Here is a 17500-nt window from a genome sequence, read left to right on the forward strand (position 1 = left end):
ATTGTTTATATAGAGTAGGCACAGCTAATATTCCCCCGTTCTCACATGGTTTAGCTCTAACAAACAATTTTAGAGCTTATTTGGACAGAATTATCAGAAATTACAGTCATAGAATGTGGATGGTTCCTTCTCTCAGAGAGCGAAAGTGGACCAGGAAACAGTAGGCTAGATAGAGAGAGGAGGGTATTATTAGTCCATTCTGGCACCGCTTTCGTAGCGCTCCAGGCTAGCTGGTTCATTTGATTTTAGTGTTCGGTGCTAACACCAGCTTGACACTCTTCGTTGGCTCGGTGTCACTGTCACTACGAGCAGAAATGACACATGTCACTTCCTATAGGCAGATACACACTGTTGTGTATACAGCACAGCCAGCCATGAACATCACATATTCATACAATGTACACACGCACGCACGCACGCACGCACGCACGCACGCACGCACGCACGCACGCACGCACGCACGCACGCACGCACGCACGCACGCACGCACGCACGCACGCACGCACGCACGCACACACACACACAGTCGATAATATGGTTGGATTTGAGTGACATTTAACAAAATATGTATATTCTGTTGTGTTGATTGCACCCACAAGACTACTGTAGTATCAGCCAGGCAGCCTCCACATCACATTGGTCCAGTGCCTCCAGAACCCAGCACCCATGTCTTTCTCATCCCTCAGTCCAGCTACAATACAAGCACTCCAATACCAATTACCTCAGGGGTCAGGAGAGTTCATTGCCCTGTGCATTTAAATCAGCCATACACACGCAGTTAGTGTCACAGCCAGGGCTGGCCTGTTATTTCTCACCACTACAAACAATAGCCATTACCAACAGGCCCAAAGTGTGTGCTACAGCAACAAAGAAGCTATTAAATCTGCCACGCACCACTGGTGGCCCCAATTACAGGCCTGTTACATCTCAGGTAGCTAGCTGCAGCCCAGGCCATGCTAAGCTAGCCACGTTCAACAGCTCTGCCCACACACTTTGAATTATGCTATAATTAATCTTCATAACTGCACTGTTGTGCCATTTCATAAATCATAAAAACATACAGTTTGGCACTGTCTTTAACTCATCTGGTAAATCTGCAAACGATTAAGACATCTAAACACATTTAAGGGAATGGTGAATTATTTATATAGGCACTGCCAGTATTCCCCTTTTTCTCTCATGATTTAGCCCTAACAAACAATTTTAGAGCTTATTTGGACATAATTCATCTTCATAAATGTGCAATTAAGCCATTGCACCTAATATGTAGCTAATGGTTAAAGCTGCAGTAGACAACTTTCTACAAAGATTTTTTTTATTTTAGTTTGGTGTAATTATCATTATACACTGTCATCAGTATGAAACATTTTCTTGGAGAAGATCTGCCCATCGCTCACCGCTCATTGATCTGCAAAAATCGCTCTCAAAAATCTATGAGTGCCCTCCCGCTCCAGCCAATCAGGCGAGGAGGTGTGCCCACCCCCTGGCAATCACGCATGTGAGCACTGCATTTCATTCCAGTTTTCAGCTCTACCGCATCAGAGAACTGGCTTGTTATGCTGGCCCGATTGGCTGGAGAAATGGCTTGCTATTCTGGCCCGATTGGTTGGAGAACTGGCTTGCCAAGCTCGCTTGATTGGTTGGAGAAATGGCTTGCCAAGCTCGCCTGATTGGTTGGAGAACTGGCTTGCCAAGCTAGCCTGATTGTCTGGAGAACTGCTTGCCAAGCCAGCCTACAAAGCAAGGGGCAGTCATAGAAGCTGACATACTTATAGCTAACTGCGTGTAATGACAATTTTACCAAACTATAATAGCACATTATTTGTGGAAAGTTGCCTACTGCACCTTTAATTGTTTGTTTGACATGTTTGATAATACTTCTCGGTCTGTCTGTCCCCTATCATTCCATCTCTCTGTCTTTCAGCTTTGTTCAACCTCATTCCTGTGGGCCTCAGAGTTGTTGCGATTCAGTCCGTGAAGACAGGGTTATACATCGCCATGAACGGGGAGGGCCATCTGTACACATCAGTAAGTGCTATTCTATTCTATTCTATTCTATTCTATTCTATTCTATTCTATTCTATTCTGTTCTGTTCTGTTCTATTCTATTCTATTCTATTCTGTTCTATTCTGTTCTATTCTATTATTTTCTATAACTGTATGGTTTTGTGTGGGAGCTGCTTTACATCTTTTACATGCAACCATGACACCAGGACAAGACATAAACTGTTCAACCACAGTACAGTCAACACAAAATACATGTACCCATCTACAGTAAGATGCCTAACCAAGACCATCAAGTCGTATGATTTATTCAAGCCAAAGTTGTATGTTTATATATCATATTTGGAAACATGTACATATTTTGTGATGTCATTCACTTTAATCATACACATGCATCCATTTAATATCTTTATTCCAAAGGGAAGATGTCAACCGTCTCTGCGTATTAAGGCATCGGAGCTAACACTTATTAATAGTGCAGGGAGCCAAGCATACTTAGAGTATTTACTGCCTTTACTGGGGGCTAATTGTGTTGCAGGGAAGGTGAGAAATCCCATTAAAAACTGCTTCATGCATATAGATGTATATTCATCACATCAAATCCCTCCATAACCAATTCAACGCGGTGTTCTCATTTCATCAGGGAAAACAGTCAGCAAATCGGGAAATCAGGAAAAATCTAATATATACAGTAGACGCTATCAAATGGGACGATGGATTTGATGAGCAGGCCATCATGGTATGACCAGACTAACAATGATGTGTTACATAATAAAGTCTTAGCTCCTCAATATAGAGATCTAAAGTGTTGGTAAATAACATTTAAAAAGCAATCAATTTTATGCTGAGAATGACACAAGTGAAAGGCACCATTTTCTATATTGTGTTCTGTAGCTTGAACAGTTCTTTTCCCCCCTCTCCTCTCTCTGGCTCTTGGTCAGTTGAGCATACAGCAGCGGTGGAGAGCAAGGCTTAACTTGTGAAGTGTAGCGGTTCTTATTGACTTGTTCTCTGTAAAATAAACTGGCGGGGGCAGGCAGGCATGGAGGAGATACCACGTCGCCCAGGAACAGATAGACACCATCCCCAACCTCTCCCCTCCTCTCCCCTCCTTCTCCTCCTCCACCTCCCACTTGGCTCTATCCGTCAGCATGATTAACATTCTAACCAGAATATCCATCAGGATCACTGTCTCAAATCCCTCTCATGTCTTCCCACTCCACATGGAGCACCAACCAGAACCAGGAATTCTCATTCCCTCTCCCTCTCATCCATTAAGCAGGATAGAGACACCGGGATTCCCGTGGTATATATATATATATATATATACAGGAATTCTGATGGAATTCTACAAGACTTCATCACCGCTTGGCTAAACCCATGAAATGAATGACACTGATACCACTCTCTGCCTCTCTCTCTCTCTCTCTCGCTCTCTCTCTGTGATATGAATTTTAGCTCAAAACATGAACATCCATCTGCCCACTAAGGAGAGAATGGAGGGAAGCATGCCACTGGCCCCGTGGTAAACAGGGGTGACTGTCCCAGAGTGGCCCTCTTATGGCAGGGTCAGAGTGGAGCCATCCGGTCCGCAGTGAACAGTTTGACCCAGCCGCTCCGGTCCCACTCCTCCCATTCACAAAGCTCCACAGCTCAATTTGCAGCTTATTTCTGTACTAATGGGGTTTGTGATCAGGCCTCAGCGATCCACCCACCCACTCCCTGGCAGGTCTCACTGTGCTCCCCTGTGTGAATTACTCTGGTAATGGCAGCCCGCAGAATCACACCTCTTCATCCTCCTCCGTCTCTCTCTTCCTCTTCCTCCTCCTCCTCCTCTCTCTCTCTCTCTCTCTCTCTCGCTCTCTCTCGTCCTCCTCTGAAAGAAGAGCACATCCATTCGTACCATTACTGCGTTCCCTGAGCTCATGGTCGACCTTTTCTATCCATTAGGTGTATTTGATTACAGTGCACTTACAATCCCCGGGAATGCTTTGGAGATTGTGCTTAAATAGAGGGAAAGGGGAACAGGGTTACTGAAGGTACGTGGAAATGCTGCAACAACACACTGCTCCTATCGGAAAAGTGTCCTTTTTAAGGTCTAGCAAGGCTGTAAAAAAAAAAGAAAAAATCTTTAGTGAGGCTCTTTACGCTTTATCTGACTTCAGATTCATGAACCTGTGGTATATGATCAATTGTTACTCTTTCACTGAAAAAAAATAATCAAATACCGGCAGCTACTGTGATCACATACTTTGATAATGAGCAGAATTCCATTTTTCAATATAAAAGATGAATAAAAGAGGGAGTGGAGGTAGATGGGGAGCCCATTCAACGCCCCTGGTTGTGCATCATATTCTTTTGTGTGAGGACGCCGTGGCATTGCAAGGCACTACGAGTGACTGAGATACCATCTGAGTGACTGTGCAGCCTGGCATAAAGGACTCACCACAGAATAAAGGAGAGTTCAATCATCTCTCCCCTTTTCAATCTAGTCCTTTTGTATCTAGGCCAATAAACGCGGACTAATTTCTCCTCTCGTTGTTCCTGGGATGAGAGATTTCTCTGGAATAATAATAAGACAAGGGGGTTTCTTTACTCCTCACGCGCTTGTAAACGGAGACAAGGATGAAAGGGAGTTTTGCTAGTCTCCAGATAACTGTAATAGAGCTGTTTATGCAGCAAACCGGGGTAATTTAAACAACATAAAACATTTCCTCCCAAAGACTCTTATAACCTGGCTCAGGAATTGCTGCGTTGTTTTAGTTGTATTACTCCTAGTGAAATGTTCACGTTAGCGAATGCAAGCAGCTGCTGATGTTGTTGGTGTTTCCATTTTACCATTGGCTAATTCATATCATCTCCAGTGTAAAGGTTAGGCATTTCATGGCATGCCGGCTTTCTTTAGAGCTATTCCCTATCCTTCAAATCACTTATGAGTCCCTGCAGGGTTATTCCTTTATCTGGCCCCACGCACTTGTTAGTGCTACCTTTCATGATTGACAAATGGACTTGCCATATCAATTGAGTGACCCTTCAGAAAATAAATCCTTGAGAAGAGCGATCTCATAGAGCACAGTGGAGGGTTTAGCCTTGCTTCTGAAGACCGAATCTTTCTGCTTCTAAACAGGGACAATGGAAGAGACCTGTTTTGGTTTAAATGAAATGTTGGAGATTGCTGATGTATGGCACACCGAGGGAAGCTGGGTGAGACAGAAATCAGAGGATGAGCTCATTGCAGTAATGCATGGAATGGAATGAGGAATGGGATCAAACAAACGTGGATTGGCCGTCCATTACAATGAGCCCGTCTTCCTGTTTCTACCTTCGCCAGCCTCCCCTGGCACACTCACATGGCATCAATACATAAGAGGAGAAGGAAGAGTGCACAGGGAGGAAGAGAAGGCAGCAGCAGCTTATCCAGGAGTCAGTGGCGTGAAACAGAGTGATTCTTTCGAGGATGCAGAAGCCAAGAGTCCCTGGTGCTTTGGGTGTTTGATATTTCCTATTCATCATGCCTCTCTTCTTCTATCTGCTTCACGCTGCTCTCCAACTTCTCCCCATTAAGTCACACTCCCTTGGATATCCTTTTCTTCCCTCCGTTTCATTTTACTACTGTTTCATGGCATTTATGCAGAAGCTATGGCAGTCAGGGTATCTCCAGCTGTCTGCAGAAGCTCTTTAAAGACCCCCTAAACTACACCTGATACTAAAAAGACCTATTAAAAAAATGTCATAGTGAAAGATGGGTATTTAAAAGCGTCCTTTACCTTATCCACCTTTAGATATGATCAGACATTTTTGCCGCTTCTTCTCCTCTGACCCAGCACCTTTAGTGTGGGTCTACACTCGGACAGAAACATACAGTATGACCTTACTGAACTTGACCAGGATCCTGTATGGCAGTCTGGATCTAGACAAGCTCTCTAGGATTCTACAAAGAAAAGTACAAGAGGCAGTAGCCAGACTGCATTATGTAAAATGGAATGCAAATATTGTAGTGAAAGAGTACTTCTAACTATGTAAATAGAGTTGTTGTTGATGATGATGATGATGATGATGAGAGGAGTTGTAGCATTCCTTCCTTCACAGTCTGGCACTAGTAGCACAGTTCTCACACAGCTGATGGTGTGTGTGTGTGTGTGTGTGTGTATGTGTGTGTGTGTGTGTGTGTGTGTGTGTGTGTGTGTGTGTGTGTGTGTGCGTGTGCGTGTGCGTGAGTGTGTGTGTGCGTGTGTGCGTGTCTGCGTGTGTGTCTCTAGGTGGTTATGCAGTCTTACCCAACAGATGGCTTTGTGTGAATGTGGTTTATTGGTGTTGATGGTTCTTATTCACAGTAGATCTATGCATACAGTAGGATGCCTATTAAACCAAACAGTAGTAGACAATGGACTGTAACCTATCATGACCACCAAAACACAATAACTGGTTATAATGACTAGTGATCTTATGGACTTTATCTATGATCGTCATGAGATAATAGAACATTAGTGTGGGGGCAGTTAAAGGAAACCATCTCACTGCCCATGTTCTCACACACTTGCATGTCACCCAGAGGTGAAGGGGACATATAGGAGCTATAGGTCATTAAATCCTCATGTTCCGGCACTTTCCCAGGTAGGATAGTTAATTACTCAGCGAAATTCCTGCTGCAGAGGACAGCGAGACACAGACTTGTTAGGGGAGCCTCATTATTTCCAAAGAGCTGCACTCTCCTCTCTCTAATGTAGTGCCAGTGTCAGGCAGGTCCGCGGTCATAAGGGCCTGTTTGGGGGCAGGTTGAGATGGGTGGGGGTGGTGGGGGGGGGGGGGGGGGGGGTGCTGGGCAGAGGGGGGAGTGTGGTGTGGGGAGGGCTTCATGCATTAATGAACAACAAGGTCGGAAGTACTCATCAGCTAACCACTAGCCTGGGCCAAGAGGAGCTAAGAATAGACTCTGATCCCCCGCCATGCTATGGTACTGTCATTATTAACAACAGACAGACAGACAGACAGACAGACAGACAGTGACTGACCTGGCAGCACACACTATGACTCAGAAACACTCTGTCACTGGCATGCTCTTAAAAGAGTTGCAAATGAAAAAAGAGATTTTCTGACAGATGATGGAGTGTTATTTAATGAAATGATTATTACGGTGTCGTTGTTACTGGCTGTGTGCCTAAGTAGAATTTGGAAGGTTACTTGTACATTGGCGTGTATTCATGTAGATATAATAATGTCATTTCTCGGAACGGTCTTGAATGTGGGAATCCCAGCTGCAGTCAATCTCAATCATAAATCAGCTAGGGTGGTCCCCTGATAGCTTCTAGTCTCTGGACTGTTATGTTTTGCTTTACCACGGGGGAAACGATTTCTCTGTGAACTATAACTCTTACATACACCACCAGGTGATCTGTCCTCTATTTCTCCCCGGGTCAACAGCTTAAGCTCTATTAATTTCACATCTCCCCCACATTCCTCTGTCATGCCTATATTATTGAAGGTAATTACAGCATAGGGGAAACATGTGTGGCAGCTGTTTTCTGAGCCACTGGTTTACAAGACACTTATTTATGATGTACAGCAAAGCAGCAGAGAGAGAGAGAGAGAGAGAGAGAGAGGTGGGGGGGAGAGAGAGAGAGAGAGAGAGAGAGAGAGAGAGAGAGAGAGAGAGAGAGAGAGAGAGAGAGAGAGAGAGAGAGACTGGGCTAAGAGGAATATTATGTGATGGATAGAGCAGAGAGTGGTGGGGATACGTGCAAAGACTGCAGATGAGCGACCATGTGGTGTTATTATCTCCATATGTAGAGTGTCAGATTTCTGATGTTAAGAGCGTTTGTTCTGGCCCCTGTAGTCATATTAATATAACTGCAGGGTTTTGTATTGTAAGTCAAACCTACTGTACATGATTTTTGGGCCCTGTTACACCAACAGGACACAAATGCCAATTCTGTTTACGAATCCATCTAAATTCAATGGTATTGACCCCCAACCCCTGGTTTGTGTATGGCCACTAGCCATGTTGTCCTTGGGATCCAATCGGTTGGCTGGGTTCTGTAGGTCAGCATCGGGGGCTATTGATCCCAGCGGACGGCCCATCGATGGTGGAGCCCATCGCCCACCCTTCGATACGTCCCCCGGGGCTCTCCCTGAGCCACATCCACCTGAGAGACTTCCTCCTGCAGCTTTATGAAAATGGATTGGTAAATAAATACACATATTAATTAGCTGAGACCCTATGGAAGCCGGAGAGCCATCAATTATGTGGCGGTGACAGATAATGAAAGTGCAGGAGTCTGGAGAGAACAGAGTATTGATCAGGGGGAAGAAGGAGGAGGGGGGAGGGGGGAGGGGGGCCCTTAGGTGTGTCTGCGAGGGGAAAGCCCCACTAATGCCAATATAATCACTGTAGCAGACAACCTTAGTCCACTAGTCCACTGCCTTTTTCCAACCACAGGCCCTACGGTATGGCGCATAGGAGTAGCCATTGGAAGTAACACACCAGATTAGGCTGGTGGAGGTGGAGTGTTTCACACATGCTTGATACCATTCCTCATTCCATTCCAAGCATTACAATGAGGCCGTCCTCCGATATCTACCTCCACCAGCCTCCACTGTAACACGCACATGCTGTAAATGATCCAACCAAACCAATAGCCTACCATTGAGGTGCACAATTATGTACAGGAGGAACATCATTCTGTGTCATATCATACATGCTTCAACAGAACACTATCTCATCTCGAATATGGGCCATTTCTAAGTGATGTATTGTATGTGCTCTGCTGCTATTATTAGAAAGAAAGGCAAACATTTATTCACACATTTCTCTTCAGAGATGGGATTCCATTTTGTGAGGCCCCATTGAATCTACCGGTCGTTCTTCACACATGACTGGTCTGGTGTTCTCCTCTGATAGGCTCATCCATCCCCGAGCATGTCTGCTTCACACTGCATTAGAGCCACAGCACCTCATACAAGTGGATAGATTATCGATCCCATCTCCTCTGTATGATTACCTTTGAAGGACAATCTTTAGGGAGACTTATTTCCATAAGGGAGCCCCTAATCAATTTAGTTTGGTTCCATAGACTGTCTGCCAATACCGTATCTACGTCCTGGTCCTCCTGATCATTACTGGGTGAGTTATGGCGATGTGGGCTGGGAGTTGTGGTCTTCACTCCTGGTCCGGGAGAGCTGCAGTGTGTGCAGGCTTTTGTTCCAGGCCAGCAGGTACACACAACTGATCTAATCTTCATGATTAGTTGGTGAGCTGGATCAGAAGAAGTGAAAGCATGCAGACACATGCATCCTCCTGTAAAGTAGGTGTGCATAGAGACAGTACAACATTGACGTACATATTCCCATAATTCACACACAAAACAAGTGCACATACTACTTTTGGGGTCCAATAATGTTGGCCAACATTGACTCTGGGGTGAGCTATGCCTTGAAAGCTCCAATGTGCAGACTTGAACTGTTCATCATCCATAAAGGCAGTGACATTTTCTGTCTTTCCACTCAGGCCGTACAGGTATGCATCCCATTCTGAGAGGTTAGGTGTCATGTGTAATGAGGTCAGGGTTTGGTATTTCCTGACACGCTCACCTGTCACCTGTGACCTCTCCTATCTCACCTGCCCTGATTGGAGAGGGTAGCATGGTTAAGCTGATTGTTATCCAGTGTATTGACAGAGAATCTAAAAGTGCTATTTGCAATTTGGTCGTTGTATACTGATGATATGTATTTATTTGGAAATTAGATTTCTCCGGGAAAGGCTTTTTTATATTGCTCAGAAATGTATTCTCTAACCGTGTGAGTTGGTTATGACATAGCTGGGCCGTACACTAGGGGACTCAATGTCTAGACCAGTGTCTCTGGAGTTGAGCCAGACACGAGAGCTCTCTCAGCTCCTTAAGCCACTGTTTTGCTCAACATTTTAGAAAATATATAATTTGCTCGAGTGTGTGTGTGTCCATGCCTGTGTGTGTGTGTGTGTGTGTGTGTGTGTGTGTGTGTGTGTGTGTGTATGTATGTGTGTGTGTGTGTGTGTGTGTGTGTGTGTGTGTGTGTGTGTGTGTGTGTGTGTGTGTGTGTGTTTGTGTTTCTATCCATGCCCTCATATCTCAGTGTGTATGAGTGCATATGCCATGGTTGTCGTTTCCCCTTGAATACACATTGTGGTAGCTATCAGAGCAGACTCATCCAGCAAGCTCTCAGTAGTAATGACCCTAATGCTGGCCTAATTGCTTTGCCAGTGTGTAAATGTCAAGCACCATGCAAATACAAATGGTGTACTTGTGCTTGTTGCCTCAAGTGAAATGTAATGTGTAAATTAGTAGCATTGGGACAAGGGTTTGGAAGTAGTCCTCATGAAGCGAGCATTCAAATAGCTATTGGCTGTGTATCACTGGCACACTTTCTGCCTAGCACTCTCTCTAAGTGGATCTGTTGACTTTCATGTCTATAACTAGTCAGACTGAAATGTAATCCGCCATGTTGCAGATACATGCTTTCAGGGAGTCTTCATGTCAAGAGGATTGCTGGCATTGTATGATAGCCCAGTGATTTAACAGTACAACACAAGCTGTAGCAAAAAAACAAAGCATACTGTAACATCTGTATTCTTGAGGTGTATTGATAGCGTAAGTGGTCTAGACCTCTATGGCACAGGCGGTGTGCTTGCCCTGTACCTGAAGGGCTGCTGGTTCAATCTGGGCTCCGGCTGTTCCCCCTCAGTGGGCTCAGTGTGTGGGTTGTTGATGTGAAATATGGGGGTCTTTGGTGTGACAGAAACACCCCACAGCGTTGGCCCAGCCTGCAGTGAGCACAACCCCTGTCATCTCCTCTCCTCTGCTCTCCTCCACAACAATTCCTCTGTGCCTTTTCTAATTCCCCCCATGAAATGAAAGTAACATTTTATCAAGTTTCACCCCTGCAGTTGTAAAAATCAATAGGGAGGGAGAGAGAGAGAGAGAGAGAGAGAGAGAGAGAGAGAGAGACAGAGAGACAGAGAGACAAAGAGAGAGAGCTCTTACAGAAAGGTTGTGAATCATTCAAATTAATTTGCTTCAATCTTCCTAAGCCTCGTTCTCTGACTTTGTCTCTCTCCAACCTGAGGGCTCGTCGACACAACAGCTCCCGAGGTGTACAGTGTGTGCTTGTGTGCACGCGTGTTTGTGTGTTTGTGTGTCTTTGTTTTTGCGTGGGTGCTTGTGTGCATTCACAATCCTTGTGCTAGTACATTTTAAATCCATGCAACTCATTTCAACTGATGGAGTAACGCTGGATCTGCGAGTCAGACAACACTGTATGTATTCATTGTCACATCATGAAGATCTGTTAAAAGTGTGTAGTATTCAGTAGCACAAAAGACTCTTGTTATTCTGTATTAGTCAAAGACATGCGGTTTCTCTATACACAACATATTTTCTTCTGGTAGGAATAATGTATAAACCACAGTAGATGTTATCATGTTGTCTGGTGGGTTTATTTATGTTACACTGAAGCTTGACCTGGACAACCAGTGGGTCAGGAGGCATTGCTGTATATACTGTACACACACCACACACCCACACACACTTCTATTGCCCTTAGCGAAGACAGACCCTGCCACTCTCCTCACCTCATTTACAGGGTGGGATAGGAAATGACACAGGGCTTTCCATTTCCACAACCTACACACACACACACACACACACACACACACACACACAAATGCACACACACACACACACACACACACACACACACACAGAAATTGAGAGAAATAGAGAGAGAGAGAGAGAGGGAGAGAGAGGGGGGGGGAAGAAGGAGAGAGAGAGAGAGAGGGAGAGAGAGGACATGCAGGCAGGGCAGTAAGGTGCTGATTCAGACGAGGAAGGTTACACTTTTATGCCTCTCATATAAAAACAGGCAGCAGTTTAATTTCAGCAGTTTTAAATCCAGGTCACAGTGATCCTCCTCTAGTATAAAGCATGTCCACTGCAGCCCAGTGAAGTCCTCTACACCACTGGTCTCCAGCTCTGGTCCTGGACATCCATATGGGGGTCAGGCTTTTGTTCCAGACCAGCACTAAAATGATCAATGGCAGTGTGCTTCGAACAACACGACAACCTATTGTCTCCAGGACCAACGTTTGTATGCTGATAACTAGGCTCAGACAGAATAATTTTTAACTACGTTTTTTTATGAAGACTAAATGCTTGAGGAATTAATCAAAATCCAACCGAACTAAAGTCTTTATTGATTTAATCGGCAGAGAATGCTGTCAAGTTATTGATAAGAAAATCTCACCACAGAGTCTGTCTGGGCATTTTGATAACAGCGATTATCCCGAAAAGAACACAGGGACTCTGCAATAGAGCATCCATCCACATTCAGACAATCTGATGCTGTGACTTCAGCATACGCAGTGACATTTCTCATATCATGTCCAGATCAGACATGAGATAACCTATCTCTCTCCGTGCAGTTGTTCATTACAGGGCTGTGTTGTGTGTGTGTGTGTGTGTGTGTGTGTGTGTGTGTGTGTGTGTGTGTGCCTGCCTGCGTGCGTGCGTGTGTGTGTGTGTGTGTGTCAGTGTATCTCTGTATCTCCGCTCTGCTGATGGCTGCTGTGTGCATCCATAAGTGACTCTCCTCTTAGTCTACCCAACTGACTGGTTGACTGGTTATCAGGCTTGCTGGCTGGCTGGCTAACTCACTGACTGGTTGGCTGACTGGTTGGGTTTCTAGCTGACTGGCTCTGTCTTCCAGCTATATCCATGCCTTGTTTTATCCCCATCAGGATAGTTTTGAGACTGTTTGGGATTCCCCTGGAAAAAAACAGGATATGCAGTATGGAGAAACATGGTGGACGCCTACTGGGGGGTTTACCTTCACCTGTTCAGCTCAGTGCAGATGAAGGAGAAGAGACACAAGCTCATTCGACTGTTGGTATGCAGCCAGCGTTTGATTTTTCTGCAGCTGACACTGATGTATTTGGCTGTTCATATTCACAAGGTCTCCTTTAGTCACAGCGGGGCAATGGACCATTCAGAAAGTCCCATTCAGTAGCATGTGATGATGAGCATGCATAAGGACCAGATTGTCCAGCCAATGGTATTACTTGTGCCTTGTGTTATGGAAAATACATTCATAGAACTATTTTCAGGTTATACACTTTCATATGACTGATAAACTTGTGTAACTACTGTGATTACATTTTCTCTTGCCACACCTCTAAGGTTCTATAGCCATTGTTCTGAGAACCACTGTATGATTTACCATATGAACAGCGGTGATCTCTGAGGGATCTCAGAGAGAGCAATAATGGGGGGACAGGCGCATCCTGCCGATAGGTGTGAAATGTTGAACAGCGATTAAGCAGTAAGAAAGCACTGATTGATCAGTAAGAGAGTCTCACCATTGTTCATTCTCTCCCGCCCTTTCTCACGTAAGCACAGGCCCATCAGCCGATAGACTTGGCGGCGCCTGTATTATGTTTAAACTGTATAAAAGACGAACCTGATCATTGTCTCTTTAGACTTGTGCTGAACGGACCCCCGGTTCTACGCTGGGCTGCTGTTACGCTCTTGTCTCTTGTTTGCAAGCAATAAATACCGGACTCAGATATTGTGGCTACTCAGGACTTGTTTCTTGATTCTTACCTCAGAAGAGCTAAAGTACAGAGTGGTAAATCCTAGACTTCCACCACAATTGTCCGTCATGTACTCCAATGACAGTGTGTGATACAGTCCCCTCTGTCAGCATGCCTGCATGCCATCACACAAATGTCCCATTCGCGTCAAGTTTTATGCAAGTTTTACGCATGTCAGAGTTAGGCGCACAGATCTTGAGTTAGATTCCACCCTATCTGATTTATTTATAAACGGTTTGTATCCTATGCCATTAGGTTATGACCCATATGACTCAGACTTACGTCTGCAGACACAGCTGCAATTTTTAAAAAAAAGAAGAAAAAAAAAGATTATAAATGATTATTAATATTGTTAATGCATCGTTGCATCGTCATAGTTATATAATCATTAGGCTACAAATGAATATGCTTTGTAGGTTTTAGGTCAAACATGGCCGAGCAGCATTTTCAAATTTTGGAATGTAGCATAATATTTCTCATATTTTTGATGTTTATCCATGGAAGCTGGATATTCATACATTCGCTCCTCTTTGACACTTTGTTGTTTAGTTTTTTGTTTTTTTCCCGCTTGCTCACCTCATTTTTCTGAAAATTAAATCTGTTAAACAGAGGATCAAGTTTGCATGTCCTTAGTCTTACATTTTAAAAAAAAAACTAGGGTTCATTTGTGATTCTAAAATTATCCATGAACACACCAGCTCAAATACAAAAATAGCAACAATCTGTATAAAAGATTATACAGTGGAATCTTATCCTTAAACATGATGGATCACAAAGCTGTGAGGCTTTCCAATCAGAGGGTGCATTTTTGAGATTGATGATTAAGAGTATTGGGTCACGCTTCCATTAATTTGTCTTGTTTATTAATAACACAAGCTTGGCATTCACACAAATACGCCCTTGCACATCATAGAGTTATCCATTTAAATCTAGTAGTACAGTTATCCTGAAGAGAATGAACATGGTGCTGAATTATGTCCCAGCAAGCACTGCTCTCGTCCTTTGAGAGGGGACACTGGGCTTCCTGAGGAGCACGAGGAGGAACAGTGAGAAATGGCTCTGTGCTTCAGAGGAGAAGGACAAAGCTGGCCTATCAGATGCTCTGTTATCTGGAGGCTATCTGGGAAAATCTGGTCCATTTTTCACAATATGTCGACACAGATTTCGCTGGTTATATCACATGCTGTATATGTTGACTGTACATCCCTATTCAGCAGCCTCAGTTGACCACTGTATATCCCTCACCTATCATAGGCCTTATTTTCAGCTCCCAGATATGCTTATTGCCTGTGACATCAAAGTCTCTCATCGTCAAGTTTGGTGAGGTCTCTCTCTCTTGCTTGCTCTCTCTGTGGCTTCTCTCCCTCTCCCTCTCCCTCTCTCTCTTCCTCTCCCTCCAATTTTTCGCTCCAGTTTTTGTCAGACACACATTTGGTTATCGCTTGTTAAGTAAGATTAAAGTTATTTGTATACTTCTCTGTATACATAGTCAAAACTGTCCAGTGTTTTCATCTGAATGTGCTCTTGCGCTAACTTTCTTTGTCAGGTTCGTTCACACTTGACTGAGTAGGAATGGTAAAGCCCAAGAGCCTTAACGGTTGGCCAACCAAACTCCAAGGGAACTTAGATTCCCTGCACAGATAACAACTACAGTTTTAGGAAACAGAGCTAAATACGCCCCGTGTTAGAGTTATAGAGATGACACAGACTTTGCATCATCCTGTTCTGGATTTGTTTGTTCTGTCTTAAGTCATCAGACTTGACTGTTTGCACAAAGTTTGTTCTGTAAAGTTGAGTTATTTTAGGTCAGTGCTAGATGAATGGAGAAAGGGGAGAAAGAAAGAGAGAGAGGGGGGGGGGGGAAAGAGACAGAGTGGGAGAGAGGTTAGAGAGAGAGAGAGAGAGAGAGAGAGAGACAATGCCCAAAAGAGAGAATGTATAGGGAAAGCCGTTACACTTTGTCTTTGCAGCAGAAACTGGGACACTGAGAATTCTCTCTCTCTCTCTCTCTCTCTCTCTCTCTCTCTCTCTCTCTCTCTCTCTCTCTCTCTCTCTCTCTCTCTCTCTATTGCACACACACACACACACACACACACACACACACACAAACATACCCATCACTACACAGGAATCCCAGTGTGTAGGAGAACCCTGAGTCATTGGAGGAGACATAAAAAAAAACACTGCTCTACTTACAGTACCTCTCTCTCTCTCTCTCACTCGATTGTCTGGATACACACTATCAGTTGTACTCTATCCCAACAATTCTCTGGGGAGAATTTGATTCTACAAACTGTCCAACTCTCTCTGGATAGACAAAAATCTGATAGACAGTGTGATGCGAATGTGTATGTGTCAATTTTGTGTGTATGTGCACTGTTGTGTGTTTGTGTGTGTGTGTGTGTGTGTGTGTGTGTGTGTGTGTGTGTGTGTGTGTGTGTGCGTGAGGCGGCCACGGCTGTGCTGCCGAATCCTGTTTGAGATGAGTTTGTCAGCTTGTTAGAGAGAGCAGACGGCTTCCCCCCTGACGAGAGATGACTGGCCAATCTAGCAGAGATCTGTGTCTCTTGACACCAATCTGGCCCCAATTTACAGATCAACACCAGAGCAGTGGGCAGTGTCTGACACACACTGGGCTTAGTTTATAGATACAGGATCTGTTTGAAACCCCTGATAAAAGTCCTGTGCGCCTATGAGTGGCCAGAACGTAGGGGCGTGCAAATTGCAAGCTTTGTTGTGGATATGTCATGGTCTGTTTGATTTCAAAAGAAATGAGAAATATGATCATGACATTTGTTGCCATAAACATGAAATGAAATTGTCCTTGTTTTATTTCTTCTGTGATACCGTACTGGACTACGTTCTTTAGCATCTTAAAAGATAATTCCCCATCCCGCTGCATCGCAGTCTCAGTGTGTGGCAGCCTCAGTTGACCCTTGCACTCTGAACTTTGACCCTGGTGGTTTGGCAGTGTGCTCTGTGTCTGTCTCTCTGTTGAATCATTTATCAGCCCTGTCCTCCAGCAGCCTGCCTGCAGTCTATAACGCCACAGTCTGAAGGAAATAGAGGAAATGAACTCTCAGATCTCTGTTTGAATGATCGAATGATACTTGAATGATTTATTATTGAAATAGTAAGACTTTGCACTATTTCATGTTGTGGCTATGTCCCTATGTTTATTTAGATAATCTGTATGTCCCATTGAGATGGATAACTCTAGTATGTGTCTGAGTTAGTCCCATGTAGCTGTGTAGTATGTAGCTGTGTTAGTCCTATTGTGATAGATAACTCTAGTACTGAGTTAGTCCTATTGTGATGGATAACTCTAGTATGTGGTTGAGTTAGTCCTATTGTGATGGATAACTCTAGTATGTGGTTGAGTTAGTCCTATTGTGATGGATAACTCTAGTATGTGGTTGAGTTAGTCCTATTGTGATGGATAACTCTAGTATGTGGTTGAGTTAGTCCTATTGTGATGGATAACTCTAGTATGTGGTTGAGTTAGTCCTATTGTGATGGATAACTCTAGTATGTGGTTGAGCTAGTCCTATTGTGATGGATAACTCTAGTATGTGGTTGAGCTAGTCCTATTGTGATGGATACTGGGGAGGTTTTACTGTACCATGGCATCCCTCTCAATGCTCTTGAGCTGCAGTGGAGTTTCTGGTAGCCTGAGGTGCTCGGCTCATGTGGAAATGAAACAGTAGGGTGGGAAGAATGAGGCTGAGGGAGGATCTGAATGGCAAGTGGATGGACCAATCTAAAAAGAAAAAAAAAAGGCCCAGAATGAATACACAATTAAAAGAATATTGAATATTATTATACAGAATATTGAACTGTATAGTCTTATCAACACATTAACGCAATACACATGTT

General features: G+C 44.1%; 1 protein-coding gene across 2 annotated transcripts in view; it reads left to right on the plus strand.

Moving 5' to 3' along the window:
- The window catches only part of fgf14 (fibroblast growth factor 14), a gene marked incomplete at both ends in the record, with an annotated part of 96824 nt that overhangs the window by 68765 nt on the left and 10559 nt on the right, over positions 1–17500 (plus strand). For both annotated transcript variants that reach the window (XM_083681679.1, XM_083681678.1), the window contains one exon: positions 1925–2028. In XM_083681679.1, the coding sequence (XP_083537805.1) occupies positions 1925–2028 (104 nt within the window). The remainder of the gene's footprint in view (positions 1–1924; positions 2029–17500) is intronic.

Source organism: Argentina silus, assembly GCF_951799395.1.
Source record: "Argentina silus genome assembly, chromosome: 12".
NCBI lineage: Eukaryota > Metazoa > Chordata > Actinopteri > Argentiniformes > Argentinidae > Argentina > Argentina silus.